Source organism: Berghia stephanieae, chromosome 11 (genome assembly GCF_034508935.2).
Source record: "Berghia stephanieae isolate SIO BIC M18660-M18661 chromosome 11, UCSD_Bste_1.3, whole genome shotgun sequence".
NCBI classification, from domain to species: domain Eukaryota; kingdom Metazoa; phylum Mollusca; class Gastropoda; order Nudibranchia; family Aeolidiidae; genus Berghia; species Berghia stephanieae.
In genome coordinates, this window is record NC_088370.1 from 19,462,513 (window position 1) to 19,484,313 (window position 21,801).

Below are 21,801 nucleotides of genomic sequence, written 5' to 3' on the forward strand. Positions count from 1 at the left end.
AAATCAATTGGCATTGAGACATAAGAGAGAAATAAAGCAAAGAAAAGGTAAATAAAGAGAAGAACTTGGAACAATTGCTGCTGTATTCTAGTTTCTAACCAACTGCAATTTCTCAATGAGCTATAATTGTGAGAAGAAAATTAAGCATGTGATAATTTAAGTTAATGTAAGTTACGTTTAAGTAAGAAAAAAACATATTACAAGCTTTATATATAAAGACCAAAACAAATTGAAAAATAAAATAAATCAAAATAAATTAACAAAACAAAACACGATAGGGAATGAGACACAGAAACATTTGAAAACAGAAATAAAGTAAGAAATTGGATAAAGAGAGAAAACAACTTGGGGCACTTACTGTTGTATTTCTTTGACTCAAAGATGCTCGGATGGCTGTACTGCCAGTTACAACCATCTGTTGGGTGAAAGACAAATGGTTGTTAGAAAAACTAGTAATAGAATCGTTCCTTAATCTCGACCTAATTGTATCTCAGTAAATAAATGAAGATATAAAAAAAGGTAATAATAATAAAAATAATAATAATAATAATAATAATAATAATAATAATAATAATAATAATAATAATAATAATAATAATAATAATAATAATAATCAATTATATAACATATAACCATAACTAGGTCATTATGATTCCCTTAGCAATACCAAGTTGTGTTCATGAAGGTCATAAAAATATCAAGGAAGCAAAAGTCTGCTGGGCTTAATATCTTCCTCTGTACCTTCTGCTTCACTAACTTTACTGCCTAAGCGTGTGAATTTGTTTACATCTTGTGGATTGGGGTTTGGTGTTGGTTATTAATTCGCATAGATACTTTGAAGACGTAGAGTCACTTTTACACGATTAACTATAGAAAGCAGAGATGATCTAAAGGTGAAGACTTAGAGCTATTTTTACACAATTAACTATAGAAAGCAGAGATGATCTAAAGGTGAAGACTTAGAGCTATTTTTACACAATTAACTATAGAAAGCAGAGATGATCTAAAGGTGAAGACTTAGAGCTATTTTTACACAATTAACTATATAAAGCAGAGATGAGCTAAAGGGAAAAAATGTAAAAGAGTCTTTTTCTCGAAGGCATATGGATCCTTGTTGGACGTAGCCCCCCAAATAACCTGATGGAACTCCTTCCTGGGATTCTAACTGTGCCATGCGTCCTGCCTTTGTAGTTGTTCTCACCATCCAGTATGCTAAATCTTGAGACATAAATAATAACGTGAAGTTGAATGTAAACTTCAATTTAATTACAAAATGTATTCATCTTAACTACGCCACTACCACATCATCTCATTCATCTGTGGTGTTTCAATCACCCTGTTTTGTTGATAAAGGGGAAACCCAAAATGTTCATTTGATCTGTTTTTGTAATTAAATTGAAGCTTACATTCAACTTCACGCTATTATTTATTTCTTCGAGCTTCGAGCAGCAACATTTACACTAAATCTTGAGACCAGCTTCTCCAAGGCCCTTCACTGCTACACTTGCCCTTTGACATGAGCTGGCAGTCTTTAAAGGTCTATTCTCCCCAAAACTCAGATGTTCGGTGTCTTGGCTGACCATGGGATTCGTTGGACCCTTCTGTAGAACTTCATATTAAATGCATTTATTCTCTTTTCGTCTGCCATGATTAACAGCTATATATTGTTATGTGGAAGATGTAGGTTTCTATTTCTATGGCTCTTCTGTTAAGGAGCTCTCCATGGCACTTTAACACAGAGGACACGGCAATAAGTAACTGATGTAAGTGCCAGTATGTTTCTTATCTGGACGTGACTTGCCATCTGCCCCAATTCTTGAGCCAAAATAAATAAAGTTTCCAACATTTTCCAGTTGTTCCCTGCCAATATATAATGTTGAGCTCAGGTTCTTGTCCAGGTCCATGAATTTGGGTTCACCACATTGAAGTGTAGTCCTCTGTCTTCTTTGTGTTTCTTGACAGAATTTTCCATGTTGCTGAGTAAGATATGTCAAAAGGATTGGGTCATTAGAACAGTGCCATCTGTATTGCACAGTTCATATAATATGTAAGTGCCGTGGATCTGGATATCATCATCAAAGTCAAGCTCTTGTCCATCAGTACCTTTCCCATGCTTAACTCATATGTTTCTGCTAAATACTGATGGTGATAGTGAGCAACCTTGTCTGACACCTCGCCAAGAAAAATGTTTACTTTTTCCACTTTTGAGTTTTTCTGCAGCCATTTGTTTGTTCTTTGCAGAAACTAATTATCAGATTGACAATTTTATAACATTTCAATCTTTTAGTAGTTCTATCAATCTGCAGAAAATGAAGCAGTCAAAATTTAAGCTTTTGGGTGGTCAATTAAACATGTGCTTGTTCATATATATATATATATATATATATATATATATATATATATATATATATATATATATATATATATATATATATATATATATATATATATATATATATATATATATATATGAGCCAAGGTCAAAAGGTGCCAATTTTTTTTCTCCAAAATAAAAGTGACATAATAGTCCATTCATGTTTCTATATGTGTAGCAAAAACCCTGTACTTCATGAATCAAACGCCCTTTAGATAACTTTAAGGTCTAACGCAGCATAATATCGTCAACAATACCTATAGGTTGCTGGTGTCACCTGTGACCGGTGACACCAAAATGAGACAAAAAACTCTATAACCAAATGATTTTTTTTGAGTATCAAACTTTATTTAGTAAGTTATGGACAAAAAGACACAATCAACAACAATCATAGTACAATAATATTACCAACTATTGGAGAAAATGTTGCTTTTTGGTGTCATCGGTCACAAGCAACATAGAATGCAAATATTTTTTCATAAAAATGTTTGTACATTAACAAAAACAACAATATTGCATATGTTTATTACCAGCAATGTTCAGAAACTTTTGGAATAAAATGTTGGGAAATAATGTGACCAAAGCATATCTTATTTAGCGGCATTGTGTCACTTGTGACATTAGACCGATGACACCATTACTTATGTCACAAGCAATACCAAATTGCAATTTCGACAATATGTCATTAATTTCAGTCAAACCAGTGTAATAACCACAGTTAAATATGGAATTTAATAATATTTCAGAAACCAAAGACTTCAAAAATAGAAATATACATGGAAATTAGAGCATCTGAATGTGACTTGTGACATAAGACCGGTGACACCATTACTTATGTCACAAGCAACACCAAATCACACTTTCGTCCATAATATATCATTATTTTCAGTCAAAAAAGCACAATAACCTACTCTAAAATGAAATTCAATAATATTTTAAGAGACTAAATACTTTCAAATTGGAAATATACTTAGAAATTAGTAATACCATTGTTGCTATTACTTTGGTCAAAATCGGCACTAGAACGCAATTTTGCCTCAATAAATCAAAAATAGCAACTGAACACATGCAATATAGCCTGTTAAAATGTAATTCAATGACATTTCAAGCTTTGAAGAACATGAAAACAGAAATACATTAGAAACTTCAAACTTAAGTGTCACCTGTGACATTTTAACCAATGACACCAATGGTCACAAAAAGTACCAGAAGCCACACAAACACTAGATAAATATCAGCCATGGTAATGAATTCATGTAACCATACGGTAACCATCACCATACTGCTCAAATCTGCTAGTTTGTAGTAATTTAGTGTGTTAATAGTAAATCAAATCAAATTTCTTGACAACCCTTCTTTTATCTGGATTCGTCAAAAGCTTGAGTTTTGTCTTTTTCTTGATTGATACAACCCTGAAATATAAAAAATTAGAATTACAAGGAAATAATTAATTGTGTCAAAATCACAGTCTTATATGAGATGTCATAATATCATATTTGTAAATAGAATAACAGCTGAAAACATAATTTTTTGGTGGCACTTTGTAATATCCAATAGCGAGTGTTGCTTGTGACAATGTAAAATAGCGATGACACCAAAGTTCAACTTACCTTTTCTGCATGTAGCCACGCTGGAAAGGCAAATGAACGTGCTGCACTTCAAAGACTGGTAAGAAGGGTGGATCCAAATTGCGAATCGCCATTTAACGAAAAAAACTTCCACGTGTTCACGCATGCCGTGTTGCTTGTGACAAATGACACCAAAACCAATAAGCCTCAATACCGGCAAAACGGTATACATTTACTCCCAGATTTGAGTTAAGATAGTAAATCTATGCTTTTTTCTCATAATAAAACATTTTATAAACATTAAACATGAGCTTTAAAGTTTCGTGTCGAGTCTTAGTATTGTGCTGTGTTTGATGACACCAAAGGTCACAAGCAACACCAACTTTTTAAGAACTCTATATGAAACTTAATCAGATATGTAATATACTGCAATTGCGTTTAAAAGTAAATTTTGACTTTATACAATTAGTCAAATTTCAATCAAGGGGGGTAAAACATCACATTTAATTTCTACATGATTTCTAAAAAGGTGATGCGTTGACCTCGTTTTAAGCACATGCCAAACAGCATTCAAATTTCACTTTCAAGTTGTTTATTTCATATTCTGTTGAACAGAGTATGTTGAGCTATCTCATTTTATCTCTTCTTCATATTATCAATTGATTACAAGCATTAACCCAATGAAAACAGCCCATAATTAAGTAAAAATCAAATTTTCTTAACACTGGTATCAGGCGGGCACCTTTTGACCTTGGCTCATATATATATATATATATATATATATATATATATATATATATATATATATATATATATATATATATATATATATATATATATATATATATATATATATATATTCATACTTGAAAGAGTAGAGAGATAAAATACGAACCACTAGACCAGCCAATAATCCACAGCCGTAACAGTTTCTCTTGTCAAAGACTATTGTATTCTTCCCATCCTCACTCTCAATCATGGGAATAATGAACACCTCCATAACACCTGGTGGTCATGAAAACAGAACAGAAGGAAATAATAGCTTTGATTTAGGTTTAGTTTTATATTGATTATTTAAATAGTGTCATGAAGTGCACTATAAAATTAGCAAAAAATGGAGTGGAGAAACTCTCTCTCTCTCTCTCTCTTTCTCTCTCTCTCTCTCTCTCACACACACACAGATAAGAAACTGTTTCTACATCACTTATATGTGCTAAAAGCCAAATAATACCAACTGGAAAATAACATTAACGATCAATAAATTCAGCAAAATAAAAAAGTGAAAGCATCGCTTACGAAAAAATTAGAGAGATGCACAATTTTTACCCTAAATGAATAAAGTATTTCTATTCAGTAGAATTTCGTTCCAGGTGTCTGCCCATACATACAACATACCTAATAAAGTAATAATCATGCCAACTACAATCTCCACTACACCAATTGTCTTGGGCCAATGACGACCTCGGGCTGTCATCTGGGCAAAGACGATCTCTGACCTCGTCATCTCATCTAGTTCTGCATCATCTTCACCATTGATGTATCGTCGATATTGAAAGCCTGGCATTGTCTTGGTTATTATATGAATATGTCACTACGATGACTGAAATAAATAAATAAGGTAATAGATGATCTTAACAATTTTAAGATTTCATCTGAAAACAAATAATAAGAATAATAATAATATATCTTTATTGTCCTAAAAAAAGTGGCAATTTGTCATTTGGTTACACATTTATAACAATACAATATTGACATAGACACACTCACACAGATGCACACTAGTAACATAGTAGTCATTGTCATCGGAAAAAAAAAAAAATCCAGTCAAACTGTAACTTGTTTAAAATGTTAATATTTAAACAAGGGATTGTTGTAATGAGCGTGCCTTCTTCAGTGCCTATGTACATGTGTGCTTGTGTTATCTATTCCATCGCAATTTCTTTATTAGAGTCGTCCAAAACAGACTTGGAGGAGAAGCCTTCACCAAGATTTGTGCATCTCCAATCTTACCTGGAGTGCGGCAAAGGTCTGTGCCAAGGACAGAAGAAGATGGAAAAGTGCTGCTGAGGCCCTATGCTTCACCAGGAGCCAAGAGGCATATATGTCAAGTCAAGTCAATACCTTTATATAAAGCTATACAGGTTCATTAATGTATATAACGTATAAAAATGATAGCTTCAATACAGCTGGAAAAACAAAAAATATGGTTTAATGTTTGTGCTCAGGATTGAAATAATATGCACCATAAAACACAAACATTGAACACGAGTGGACAATTAACCAGTATATTTTTGACCAATCAAAACATAGAATTTGTGACACACCTTCACACATGCTCGGACAAACATAGTTGGTTGTTTATAAACAATAACGTGAACTAATTCGACCTCCATCTGATCGCTGTTACTGTTATTGTTTTTATATTGACAAACGGGTGACTAGTTATCACACAATTTTCTCGATCATATTATAAACATTTAAGTTTACACATAGTTTTCTGTAATGATTCTACTGATCAAGAGGTAGAGCAGTGGATATTTTACGTAACACATACTATCTATAGTAAAACCTGTGTAGTTTGCTGTGTCTACCAATCACTGCCATTGTTTACATTATGACGATTGTCCGAGAGGCCTGGCTATCTACCGATTAATTACCTGTAATCAGTCCAATCCCCAGTTGAGACAGGCTGAATATTTAGGGATGGTTTTATTTCTTGTATTTTTCTCTCTGCTTTGTGGTCTTGTGGTATGACACTCGCTTTCGAATCCGAAGGTCCTGGGTTCGAGCCTCCCTCGCTCGGCTCATAGTTGAGTCCTTATAAAAGGCTCTTTACTCACATTCACATTCTCTCATCGCACCGAGGTGTAAAATGAGGGCCTGACCGTTAACAGCGTTAAGTTTATGTCGGAAAAAATATTGTAATGTTGCCTAACACTAAAAGGCTTCATGTCTCGTTCTACATGTTATTATGTGTTGCTGTTGGTCAGGGACCCCTTGTAAATGATGATGATGATGTTGTTGATGCCGGGTTTTTTTTTTGGTTTTTTTTTTTCTCTATGACTACTATGTTACTAGTGAGCATCTGTGTGAGTATGTCTATGTCGATATTGTATTGTTATAAATCTGTAACGAAATGATAAATTGCCACTTTTTTAGGACAATAAAGATTTATTATTATTATTATTAAAGCGCTTTGTTGAGCACGTTTAGTGGATATTGTGTTATATAAAAGCTTCAAAAAAGAAAAAAATTCCATTTTTCTCTCTGCTTTGTCAGTCACTGTCTCATGCAAACTTTTTCATATCTTTATCTTGCTTAACTTATACCAGTGCCTGCTACTTTATTGATATCTTTCATATTTTCAACACAAAAATGGAGCCAACCTAAGTGAGTTTGTCCTCGTCCTCTCCTGTTCAATGTTTGTGTTTTGTGATGCAGTCAGGTTCACTTTTTTTTTTTTTTAATTGAGTTTTATATAGCGCAATATCCACTAAATGTGCTCAAAGTGCTTTACAAGGTGTCCCTGGTCAACAGCAACATTTAATATGTCGGACGCGACATGCCGCCTGTTAGGCGATATTACAATTTTTCGGACAAAGACATCGCTGTTAACGACCAGATACTCATTTTACACCTGAGTACGGTGAGAGAATGTGAGTAAAGAGCATTTTCCAAGGACAAAACTATGCACCAAGCGCGAGGCTCGAACCCATGACCTTCGGATCCTAAAGCGAGTGTCATACCACTAGACCACATAGCCGCACAGAAATGTGTACCTCTGTGAAGAATATAGATATTAAATCATCAGGTAACCTCTGTGATGTAATGGTGGCATGTCTGACAGGTAATCAGGAGGTCTACGGTTTGATCCCAGTCGAGGCCTGCAAATTTTTTGGGATGTTTTTTTTTTCTTTCTTTCTTGTATTTTTCTCCCTGGCAAGGTTTCATATACACTTTTTCAGATCTATATGTTATACCAGTGCCTATTCCCTAATTTATCAATTATCAATTTACCACTGATACATGTAAATGTAATGCCAATTTTCAAAATGCTGGCTGTGGTATCGTCAAAATCAGAGGGTAATCTGATAGGGATGCTTTTCCTCACTACCTTTTTATCATGAAGTAGCTAAATACTTGATATAAATATTTCACCAGGGTTATCGACACTGGTTTGGTCTTCGTATGTGTGAGTGTGCATGTGCTTATACATTTATAGTATTCTTATAATGTGTTCTACACATTTGTTATGTAATCCGCCTTGGTCCTATTTATTTGAGGAAGGGTGCTACACAAATGATATCTTTTACTTCTTTTAAGTACTCTAAAAAAAAATGTTTGATTAACTGTGTATAAAGCATTTGTGTTTTTAAGAAAAATCATCATCATAGGTCGGGGGAATAAATATAAAAGGCAGATAGAAAAAAAACAAAACAACTTAAATTTTCTTCCCACTTGCGATATTTTATTTTTAATTCTACTGTCTGACACGTTTCTAGTTCAAGCTATTCATAGCTTATTTCTGTTATCTACACAGTACCCACCACCTAATACTTCAACAGTAACACAGTGATGAAATGATAACACAATCAGTGTATTACAGCAATTTTTATAACAACAATAGTGAGTCATGACCTATTTAATCTGTCTACTTATTGGTCATATCTGGGTCTTGACCACTTAAAGCATTCATGTTTTTGATATATGTACTATATTATCATTATCAGCATTTCTACTGAGCTGAGAAGCACAATATGTTTGACCACAATCATTGTTAGTTGCGCTGCCACACACAGCAAACAAAAAATCGTTTTATTTGAATTTGAAGGAGAAAACAAAATCATTTCAAGACCAAAATGCATGATTTATTTATTACCTTTTGTGACTTCTGTATTTCTATTCTTTTACTTTCAGGTCATTTCAGCACGCCTTTTTTTTGTGTGTGCGTGTGTGTGTGTGTGTAATAGCTATTACTCCACACGATAAATAAAAAAGTTTGTTCAAATGCTATATTGCTATATATAGGTAAACAACATTCCTTTATTTGTTTGTTTTTAAGGGTTTAACGGTGCTTGCAACACATGTAGGTCATATTAGCGCCAGTAAAAAGGAAGAAAACGGGATAGTTAAAAGTTCTAGAATTACAATTAAAGCACCCAAGAAAAAGGAAGACAAAGAGGGATTAGCTCAAATAGGAAACAGATGTAGATTCCAAGAGCACACTATCATTATCAATGAATCAATGTACTTAGTTTGAGATCATCTAAATGTCTCATCCTGACACAAGCACAGGTCCCTGCTAAGAGGAATACACTCAAATGTTTACAAATCATATGTAAAACAAAATAATACAATGCATAACAGAGAGATGATTTACAAGAAAAAAAATAAAATCTCCCAAAACCCTAACTATAAACTTGACTGTTTCCCTCCCAGCAAGGGTATCTGGCCAGGGCCAGGACAAAACCAAGTAATCTCATTCCAAGACAAAGACAGAAAACATGTTGGAAAACAGATATAGGGAGATAGAAGACACCAGGAACCCCACTCAGCAACATTCCTTTACTGGTGCTTTATATTCCAATTAAAATCGATGTAATTTCAGTGTGTTGTAACTGTGATGACTAGGGTACAAGCTTTCAAGCAAAAGTTGAAAAGTATGTACAATCTCAAAAATAAAAAAAATAAATAAAACACACAAACAAACAAAAATAACTAAATATAAAAAGTTCACAAGCAATGCTGTAGATTTCAGTAGTATCATATTTTTTTTGAGAACACCAAGAACCAAGCTTAACAGTTTTGGTGATATAACATATAACTGGCCCTACTTTTTGGAACTCACTTATTCCATCAGTGAGGTTCTTTTCAAGTCTTAGGGTTTTCATAAGTAAGACCAATCTTTTCTCAAACTATTTAATTTGTGTTTTCATCCGGACTGCTTTTTGTCTGTCAAATTGTGTGCATTATATGTTTGTGAGGAGCGCTTTTACAGGTTTTGGCAATAAACCTGATATAAGAAATAAATGTCATCATCATCATCATCATCATCATCATTATTATTATTATTATTATTATTATTATTATTATTATTATTATTATTATTATTATTTATTATCAGCATCATTAGTAATAATGGAGAACCCGCAATATTTGCAGAGAAAAAAAGGCTAGTTTGAACAGGCAGTCATCTATCATACTAGCATCTTTAGAATTGCTGTAATTCTGTGCTCGATGATAAAAGTTTAACATTGGGTTTATGTATCAATGTTGACACTATTTTTTCAAAGAATAGATTAGAAAGATTATCATTACTTGATAGTATCAAGAGAGATTTAAAATTGAGTCATCATTTTTTGTTGAGGATGAGATTATTATTACTCAGTAGTATCAAGAGAGATTTACAATTACGTCATAAACATTTGTTGTGGATATGCTAGAATTGCATAGAGAATAAATTATACTTGCAATGAAAGTCAAATATCAAAAAGGACTGAGTATAACGACTTAACAGATTTTCTTCGTATTCATTTGAGTCAAGGGGATGATAGAATTAGCCTGAAATGAAAAGATGGTTTACAAGTTTTACTTGTATATCAGTCTGTACAAATAAATTTATAATGTTTAAATTTGCAGTAATTCTGAGCTCGATGATAAAAATTTTACAAGGCTGTTCGAAACAATGTTGATCCCCAACCCTATTTTTAAAAAATAATAATATCTTATTATTTATATATTATTATTATTATTATTATTATTATTATTATTATTATTATCATTATTATTATTATTATTATCATTATTATTATTTTATTACCATTATTATTATTATTATTATTATCACTATCATTATCATTAATATTTTAAAAATCCTACTCTGGAACAAAAAATTCAAACTTTGACCAAATTTGACTCTGAAAAAATCAGTGTATGTTGGACTCACCAATTAAATCTGTCTGTGGCAAGTCTGCACAAACTGATTATAAAAACTTGAGTTTTATTAGATAACGCAATATCCACTAAATATGCTCAAAGCGCTTTACAAAGGGTCCCTTACTAACAGCATCATGTAACATGTAGAACGAGACATGACTGTTTGTTAGGTGATATTACGATATTTTAACATATGTTAACAACCAGGTTCACGGGTGCCAGTGAAAAAAATTCCAGCCCTGAAAGCCCAGAACCCTAAATTTTTTTTAAAAGATGAAAATTCCTTCCTTGCCGTCTTTATGTTGCTTAATGACCCATTTAGTCGCCTTTTACGATGCATGCCAGAGTCCAGAAGTGGATACCATTTTTAGTTCTTATCCAGAAGGAGCCAATTCCATGACCACATTTTTTTTAAGAAGACAGTTATTTGGGCATGTTAGTTAGTGTTTTTGAATGTTCTTGGAGATTGACTGACTGTTGAACTAGGTGTCGAGGAATCAAGACATTGGTTTGAGACAAATGATGAAGGGAGCAATTTGTCTGAGACTGAAGTTGAAGGGAGAAGTTGGTCAGTAAAAGAAGCTTTTCTTTTCCAGGGTCTTACTAATGGGGTTTCGGTCAGATCTTTGGACATTGCGAATGCTTGTGAGGTCATACTTCTCATGCCTACAGATATTGGATACTTTGTTGCAGTACACCCAGAGGCTTTTAATGATTGCTTCAGAGAGAGAAGAGCCTTGATTCAAAGAATTGAGCAGTCATCCTGGTTCTTGTTCTTCTCTAGAATGTTATCCATAAGATTGAATGTCCCTTCAACAACTAATCCGCTGAAACAAAAACAGACAGCTTGCTCAGCTTCGGATATTTTTGCTGTCCTTGATTTTTTATGTTGAACAAGTGACAATACTAGTCTGAATCAACTTTGGTGTCCAATTCATTTGGATCATAAGGGATGAGTGACATCTGCTTGTAGTGTAGATGACATATGCTGTGGTGAGTAGATGTGGTGATAGTGATACTATCTAATGATGTACAGGATAGAAACTGGGAAAGATTGGTGTATATGAATGAGAATGAGATTCATATTCCATCTAATATTATTATATAAATTTGCAAACTGTTTTTAGGCACATACTAAGAGAAGAGACATTTAATATTATAGTGTGGATGAGAGTGTAACCGTCTTAATACTATTAATAATAGTCTTATCATTAGGGAGTTTTTATGTGATTATGAGAGACCTCCTTTTACTTGTATTATGATGATTGTGGTCGTGGAAAAGATGGTTTATATGAGACTCATTGGCAAAGGGTTATAGTATTCGCTGTGATTATCTCCAGACACTTGTCTGGGGAGAATGAAAATTCGTTATCCCCAGACATATATTTGAAACTCCGCTCCTTTAAACAATTTTTAGAAATTCATGCTCAGAAACGGAACAAAAGGCCAAACAAAAATGGGAAAAGAATAGACTCGCACAAAAAAAAAAAACAAGTGGCGGAACCAGGATTCGAACCCACAACTTCGATTCTGGTAAAACTTCCAGGGCAGACAACTAAACCATTCGGCCATGACACCCACTTCGAAGTTGACGTATATTGTGCATATGTAGTAACAACTGATTTAATGTTGGTTAATGTTATGTTTTTATAGATATTTTATTAACTTTCCTTATTTCTATGTGCATTCGGAAACATTCCATATTCTGGAATGTGGATAATTGTTTAAAAGAGCGGAGTTGCAAATATGTGTCTGGGGATAACGAAATTTGGTTATCCCCAGACACCTGTGACAGACTATATTATTATATAAATTTTAAAAATGTATCTGGATATATGTAGTAGTAGTAGTAGTAGTAGTAGTAGTAGTAGTAGTAGTAGTAGTAGTAGTAGTAGTGTAGTAGTAGTAGTAGTAGTAGTAGTAGTAGTAGTAGTAGTAGTAGTAGTAGTAGTAGTAGTAGTAGTAGTCAGGGCTGGCGGAGTCAGTTATTTTAAAACCGACTCCGACTCCAGCCTTGAAACCGACTCCGACTCCGACTCCCGACTCCTCAAGCATAGTATTAATAGGTAATAATATGCAACCAACACTCGCAGCTACTTTTAGCTTTTCCCCAGTATATGTATTACAATACAAGCCGCTTCATATTTGATATTGCATCATTAAAAGTAAAAGCTCTTCATCATTTTTTGGCTACAGACTGATTAGCTCATTTCGAATAAACACATTAAATAATATTATGAAGGTTGGGTAGGAAAGGGGGTTTTGGAAGCATAGTTCACCTTTAGCTAATACCAATGTAATTTTTTTCAAATTCTATAGGCCTGGATACTATCTATATCTAGTATCTAAAATATTACACATTGAATGATATAAAAATGCAATGTCTGAAAGTGGTAAGGAGTCGGAGTCGGGACTTCTAAAACCGACTCCGACTCCGACTCCACCCTCAAACAACCGACTCCGACTCGCCAGCCCTGGTAGAAGTAGTAGTAGTAGTAGTAGTAGTAGTAGGCCCTAGTGGTAGTAGTATAGTAGTACTAACTAGTAGTATAGTAGTAGTTAGTAGTAGGTTCATCAAACATAATTACGTGTAGATTTTAAATTACAATAAATAGTTACAGTACACACAGCAACGAGCATCTTTCACAATGAATATAAAAACCGAATAATGTTTTAATAAAATATCAAATTATCTTCTTCTTCTGCTTCTTCTTCTTCTTCTTCTTCTTCTTCTTCTTCTTCTTCTTCTTCTTCTTCTTCTTCTTATTATTATTATTATTATAAGTGTCATTGTTGTCCAGGTTAGATATATTTATACTTATATCTCCTCTACTAGAGGAGATATAAGTATAAGATTATCTAACCTGGACAACAATGACACCTATAATAATAATAATAATAATAATAATAATAATAATAATAATAATAATAATAATAACAATAAGAAGAAGAAGAAGAAGAAGAAGAAGAAGAAGAAGAAGAAGAAGAAGAAGAAGAAGAAGAAGAAGAAGAAGAAGAAGAAGAAGAAGAAGAAGAAGAAGAAGAAGATGAAGAAGAAGAAGAAGAAAAAGAAGAAGAATTATGGCGGAAAACACAATAATGACAGGAAAAGCATTTTCTGCATGGGCAACATAATAAATCAAAATCTAATTGAGATTTGGTGACTATAGTTGCTGTTTTTGATAGATCAACTCTTCCTGGAGCTGTGGTAGCAAAATGGTGGCGAAATTTTGCTCCTATATATTTTGTAAGGATTTTTTACCGAGCATAAGTGGCGTTTTGAAGACACGAAGGTTTTACTTTCGTTTTTAGAATGGATCAAATGAGGTAAGTGAATCAACAGTTTCCATTTAAAGTTAACTTTATGTTTTGTTTTTAACAAAAGTTAGATGTATTAACTACAATTTGTATGATTTAAAAAGTTAAAAAAATTATCTCCATCTTTGTTTATAAGTTATTTTCTGCATATTATGTAATCGTGTTATTTTCGTGTCTCCGATGTGACAAAGGAAACTTATTTCTATATATCAGGCAATCTTTGAAATTTTTAACTACAAATTTGTTCAAGTGACTAAAACTAGGTCTAGGAAACTTGTAAAATTAACAAAAAATAAAAAATTTACATTTTTAGTTGTTTTTAGAGTGAATAATCGGGTATGGGAGATTTCGTGTCTTCAATTTTCTGCCCGTGCACCAAATTTCAATATCCTATTTTATAATTAATTATGAAAGAAAGTGTTTGAAAATTGATTGGAGACATTAATCTTGTTCTGGTTTTGTGTTTTAAACTTTGATTTTTGACTTGAAAGTTTAGAAAAAGTTTTTTTTTAGCAAAATAAAGTTTGGTGTCACCTGCGTGGGCACCATCTGCATGGGCACCAGAAATTCTGAAATGTGTAAACTTGGACATTGGTGATGAATATACAGTTTATAAATGTAAACTTTGGTAACATATGCTGAATATTTCAATGTAAGTACAAATATGAACATTTCTAGCTGTTTAAGAACACAAATTGCTAATCAATTGAATTTTGTAAACAATTTATATTAAATATATTGATTCGCTCTCTTATCTCATAATTTTTGTGTCACCACAACATTCACTCTGCTTTCCGGTAGGATGCAGCGATGGGATCTGGACATCTGATCTAAAAGAATTTTATCCAGTATGAAAATTTTGATTAGCTGCAGTACAAGATACACAGGCTTGAGAGATTTTACTCCAGAACTGTGAGTTTGCTAACCGATAGGGATAAAATCCGTAATAGCACCTATGTACTGAATTACATGTTGAAAGGAAAACATTCCGTACGACTTGCCAAAATGTTCTAGAAAAAATTTGTAATGCGATTATAGACTTATTTATATATATATCGCTTTATTAGATTCATATGCTAAATTATTTCATATCCTTACACTTGAACCTCTGTGATGTAGCAAACAACAGCTGTAAGTGTGAGTAGTTGTTCTTAAGAACGCCTTTCTTATGCGCAATTATAAGCCTTATTTTCTCAACAGAGTAATCCAATCTATTTAAAGCAGTGGAAATCAAATATGCTTAAAGTAAGTAGTGCTCTTGTCATCAACTATGTCTTTATATATTGCTTTTATACCAGGTACTGGAGGAGAGGGAGTTTCACCGTGCAGTTCTCCCAAGGAATAGCGGTACAATTTATTATGCATATGTGCAGAGCAGAGTGTGATTGGTAAAAAAGGACCCTCCAGACATCTATTCCTGGGTTGTTGTCACCCGTCTTGTCAATACAATTGAAAACAAGGACCCATTTTTTTTTCAATGTTGAAATGAAAGTTTAAAATATTACAAAAAATTTTTTTTCGTTATTTGTCTCATGTAATTATCCCCCTTGTTGTATAATAAAGTTAGTTTCTCAATACAAAATACAAAAGATATTCTGTTTGTTATTTATTTGAAACAATTGGACCTGTGTACATGTATTTTGAGTCATTTGTCACTTCAGGTTGTTAAAATTTCTTTTCATTTTGCCTTTCCGTGTAAACCGGGGTCACGGGTGGTTGGATGGGAGCATCACCCTTGAATCATATACCTATGATGTTCGCATGGGTGTACGATCCGATAGTGATGTCGTTTCTTCTTCTCTTTACTAGCCTATCCTGCTTCTTTGGTTTGTGATTGTTTTTTTGACAGGGGATATTTTTTTTTCTGTAAATCTTCTGCCTGTTTGTTCTTTGTTATTTATAATTTAGCTTATGATATCTTTAGGTTATGATTTTGATTTACATTTGTACTATTTTTGTTAGTGTTAGATTGCTTGTTTTTTTGTTTCAGCGGTCTCTCATATAACCTCAATTGTGTTGGAAGAGACCTAAAGCAACAAACAAACAAACAAACAAAAAAATAAACCGGGGTCACCGTTGATTGACCTACTTTTTAAAGTTACATAATCGTCTCCTGCTCATAACTTTTACAAATTCAGAATCCTCATATTTCAAGCTTTAAAATGACATATGACACTTATTTGTAGATAAAAGATGGAAATTGACAAAAATGGGCCTGTCAAAGTAGATAATTTCAGATCTTGTCTGTTTTCCGCCTTATCTAGAACTGGGACTGGGCCTGGGACGTGATTGTTGGAGTGTTACCTTTAACTCTGACTTTAACTCAGCAGACGTCCTTATAACTGAGTAAATATAAACATCGAGGCGTTTGTTGTGAGGATGTGGATGAAAGCACACAGGCACGCAGCTCGTATGAATAAAAACTAAGGAGTGTACCTATCAGTATCAGTAGACAGTAAAAAGTAGAAAACGGTAAGGGCTGCCTGAAGCCGGTGATCGTAAAATACTAACGAAAGAGTGAAAATGGAAAGGCTTCGTATGGGAACAAAACAGACAATGGACGTTTCGGGTACAAACCCTTCGTCAGCACAACAATACACAAATAAACGTGGAAAACAAATAAAATATAATGAAAAATAACTGGTGTCCGTCAATTTGACTGCGAGTAATTGACTTCTAGTGCGTCGACCCTAGTCACTCACTTGATTGTTCTGACACAAACTATTACGTCACTCAATGATTAACCTTTTCATCCAAAGAATAGTTCCAAAGCATGAACACGAGATAACTTCTTCTAATCTAAATTAACACATTCTACTTATATTCACCACCATAGCTTCTTCGTGCCGTGTATCTCGCCGTCTCGCCCGATCGGCTGTGATGCCAGATAAAAATAACAAAGAACTTGAAGAAAGGTGCTAAAATATCTTGTATATAAGTCATGTCTGGTTCTCTTTCTTTAAGCCTTTTTTTTTTTTTTTTTTTGTAATATTTGACTCAAACCGAATAGCATTGAAAACATCAAAAACTTCTGCTCATTATTAAGAATCCAAATATCAATAAAAATATTTGTAACATTAAAATAACTAGGTAAGTGGAAGGCTTATGGCCCACAAATTAGTTATTTATAGGGAAATGTGTAATATGGGTCTTTTGATGTTAAAGCCCGAAGTTTTCATTGAACTACGGTTTTTGAGCAAAAATGTTCAATGATTTACATGTCGTTTAAGACAGGATCGAATAAAAAGATTACTTTATTTATGTTGAGTGAACCAATTACAATTTTGTCATCATAGGTAAACAAAACCAATCTGGTAGTTATAGATTGACGACTGAGTCAAGTTGTTATTTTTAGATCAACCAAAAAGTCATGTGATTTCCTCTCTCTCTCTCTCTCTCTCTCTCTCTCTCTCTCTCTCTCTCTCTCTCTCTCTCTCTCTCTCTCTCTCTCTCTCTCTCTCTCTCTTGTGTTGTGTATGTGTGTTTTTTAAAAAAAAGAAATATATATTTTTTTTTGGTAACACTATGGACTTGGAATCACACAGTTTAAAACACTTGGCCAGTCATGAATCCTTACCAACATAATAATAAAATAAATAATATAGCACTTTTTAAATCGGTATGATTTTTAAAAGAAGGAAAAGTAAAGTTTGGTCTTTCCATCTTTATTATTATGTCATTGAGATAACGTAATTCGTTACCGGGCAGTAATTTAAAAGGGCTTGCTAAAAAAATAAATTATCACACTAAAGCGAAAAACATTATGTTAGCAGTTCATGGACATTATTTGTGTTGGTTTGAGAGTATTTCCATTACAACAATCAGCCCATAATAATTTGGGTTATCAGATCTGAAAAAAAAGTACACGTCGGGACGGAAAAAGTCAGGCAAATCCGATTGGACTCTTGGGTAATGATGTTGCTCTTTAGTACATCCTCAGCTTTCATCATGAATTTTACAAGAGCAGGCAAGCCATGATTTACTCTGATATTCATTTTTTTTTTTTAATCCCTACTTGTGCGGCTATGTGGTATTGTGGTATGATACTCGGAAGGTCCTGAGTTCGAGCCTCGCTCGGCGCATAGTTGAGTCCTTGAAAAAGGATCTTTACTCACATTCTCTCATCGTACTCAGGTGTAAAATGACTCATTTATCTTTATCTCCATGTAAAATGAGTATCTGGCCGTCAACAGCGTTGTCTCGAAAAAATTGCAATATCGCCTAACAGGCGTCATGTCTCGTTCTACATATTACATGTTGCTGTTGGTCATGGGCCCTTTGTAAAGCGCATTGAGCACATTAAGTGAATATTGCTCTTTATAAAAACTCAAGTTTGTTTTGTTTGTTTTGTTTTGTTTTTTTTTTCATGTTAGCCAGCAAACGTTTGCTTCAAACATCAATGGATTAGAATGATCATCCACGTCTCGTAAACACTCAAAGCCCAAGACACTTATTAAAATTCTCAGGTTTCAGACTTTTTGACAAGTTGAAGGTCATAATTTTAATAGATTTCGGTATTCCAAGTAAACTTTTTCTGGGTATAACTTAAAAACAAATATAATAATAATAATAATAATTATAATAATAATAATAATAATAATAATAATAAATAATAATAATAATAATAATAATAATAATAAATAATAATAATAATAATTGATGATGATGATGATGATGATGATGATGATGATGATGATGATGATGATAATGATAATAATAATACAGACATTCAGGGCATGACAGAGTTATTCTATGATTGTGATTTAGTAATGTTTTATTAGTTATGAAATACGGACTCTCTATAAAATTCTGCATTTAAGATAAGCTAAAACGTTAAATCTATGCAAGAGCACGTACATCATTTCCATGTTTATGTCGTCATGGTTAAAAAATCACCGATATCAACACAGTCCTACAATGCTAAAACGCCTTTTTTTTTCATTTATTTTGGCCAGAAAACAGGGACGTCATAATAATACAAATCACTTTATATACCAATAAAGATAACTCTCTCAACATGTCTAAATTACATGTGACGAACCCAAGACTTCTTTTGGACTCCCATATTTCGGACTTTTTGATAATTCAGTATCATTTGAATCTATTGACACAAAGAGTAAACGTTTTCTGGCCGATTTTTAAAAAAATGCTCAGTCATATTATCATTTACAACGTAAGAGGTCAACCCAATCCGGTTGGATCTAGATCTATACCAGAATTTCGATTGGGTTCATTAAACCATGTGTTGTATTGTTGTATTTATACATAAATTGAGAACATCACTGACGCAATCGTTCTATTATAAAGCCTTGGATTCTGTCAAAGGAATTGTCTGAATTTATTTATCTCAACTATAACACGCAGCAAGTGGCCAATAATTCTTCCTTATTTGTATCTTGGATACGTCTATCATTTTTGGATACATCAAGTTTAAAGCCACCTACTACTGCTATTACTACTACAACAACAGCTACTATTACCACTTCTACTACTACTATTGCTGCTGCTGCTCCTACTACTACTACTACAACAACAACAACTACTACTACTACTACTACTACTACTACTACTACTACTACTACTACTACTACTACTACTACTACTACTACTACTACTACTACTACTACAACAACAACAACAATTTAAAAATAATAATAATAATATTAATAATAATAATAATAATAATAATAATAATAATAATAATAATAATAATAATAATAATAATAATAATAATAATAATAATAATAATAATAAATAAATAAATAAATAAATAAATAAATAACTTTTTAAAAAGATGATGACGGTGATGATGATGATAATGATGATGATGGACTGTTGAAGATCAGAGAACTGAAAGAACACATCTTGATGAACTCAATACCCCAATCTGATACACGTCGGATTGAACTCCGTGAAAAATTGGAGTTTATATTAAATGATCTGGCATGAAAAATTAAATTCTCTCCATTCAACGAAGTCACTTTTGGGTCAAGCTTAAAATTCAATTTTAGGTATGTTCATCCCAACACAAAATCGTTTTTAAATGGTTGGTCGCTTTATATAATATATACCCAAAAAAAACCAGTCAATCACATGCGCCCTCGAAGGGTGGTAAAGAAAAAGAAAGCGAAGTTGAAAACCTTATTGAAACGGACTGTTTGAAAAGGAGAGATAAAATGCTGTTGGATGGATGACAGGAATCAAGCAAAAACGGCAACAATAGAAACTGGAAAGAGTGGTCAACGCAGAATTAGATAGAGTTAGAAGCCGTATGTTTGTTTGTTTGTTTTTGTTATGAGGGGTTTTACGGCGCTTGCGAAACATTCGGGTCATTTCAGCGCCAGTAATAAGGAAGAAAATGAAATAGTAAAAAAAAAAAAAAGATTTACTATTAAAAACGTGCAAGATTGACCCCCCCCCCCCCCCCCCCCGCCTCTCTTCCCACCCTATAATACCAATGACAACCATAGATAAACTTCAAGTCCCTAGCCCAAGATTTCGAGGAATCGCGGGTCAAATGTGCATCGGTCTAATGCTCGTCCCTGGCATGGGAAAACCACCCACAAGTGCCAGCGCTCGTGAGTCAGTACTGACCAATATCACTCCGTTTTCTCTATAAAGTAATGGGGACCAAATGACCCCCAAATCAGGAAATCGTACTTTCTGTATTTATCTCTTTGAAAGTCATGGGGGCCATTTGGCCCCCAGATAGGAAAATCTCAAATTCCAGACGAGCATGCTCAGTGTGAGTAAACTATGCACGTGACAAGCATGAAACTTGACATGGTCATGGACCTCTTCATTTTAGGAAAAGTCACCAAATTTCAGGTCTCTGCGTCAAAAATTGACTGTTTTGTGAATAAAAAACACACCCCTGGGGTCTTTTTGGCTCCCAAGTATGAAAATAGGGTTAAAGCATCCTAGAAAGGGCAAGACAAAGGGGAATTGTTTCAAATAGGAAACAGATCTAGATTCAAAGAGCACAATATCAGTGTATACTTAGTTTGAGATCACCTAAAAGTCTTATCCAGAGACAAGCACATGTCCCTACCAAAAGGAATACACTCAAATGTTTACAAATCATATACATAAACAAAACATAATCTCATTCCAAGACAAAGACAGAAAGCATGTTGGAAAACATATACAGGGGATAGAAGACACAGTGTGTACCTCCCTGCCAACTATGGGAGGTCAGGAACCCCACCCAGGATAGGAGAGTAAGTATATGAACAAAACTCACTGCAATATATATTACCTACCGTATGTGACAACTCCATCTCAACATGGTATTATGTCGCGATGAATAGGGGCCCAAAAAGAGAATTTAGCATTGAAATTATAAGAAACTAAGGAGCAGGCACTGGTGTAAGATAAAGATCTGAACGAGTGTGATAACAAGTAATCAGAAGGTCTGAGGTTCGATCCCCATTCAAGGTAGACTGATTTTTTTGGGATGTTTTTTTTTTTTCTTGTATTTTTATTTCCTGCTTTGTCTCACTAACACCTTTCATACACACTTGTTCAGAATGAGCTTTTATATAGCGCAATATCCACTCAAAGCGCTTTACAAGGGGTCCCTGGCCAACAACAATACTTAACATG

The 21,801-nt window shown here is 33.5% G+C and overlaps 1 protein-coding gene across 3 annotated transcripts in view; it reads right to left on the bottom strand.

Moving 5' to 3' along the window:
- Window positions 1–17,075, bottom strand: part of LOC144957250 (uncharacterized) — a 32,806-nt gene extending 15,731 nt beyond the window's left edge. The window contains exons 1-4 of one of the 3 annotated variants that reach the window (XR_013642103.1): window positions 16,899–17,075; window positions 5,338–5,542; window positions 4,838–4,947; window positions 359–415 (exon numbers count right to left, since the gene is read on the bottom strand). Coding sequence is in view for 2 of the 3 variants with exons in the window: in XM_078888332.1 (XP_078744458.1) it covers window positions 359–415; window positions 4,838–4,947; window positions 5,338–5,506 (336 nt within the window). In the remaining variant the exon portion in view is untranslated. The remainder of the gene's footprint in view (window positions 1–358; window positions 416–4,837; window positions 4,948–5,337; window positions 5,543–16,898) is intronic. The other 2 variants (XM_078888332.1, XM_078888331.1) reach the window with 2 other exon arrangements.
- Between the last annotated feature and the right edge of the window lie 4,726 nt (window positions 17,076–21,801).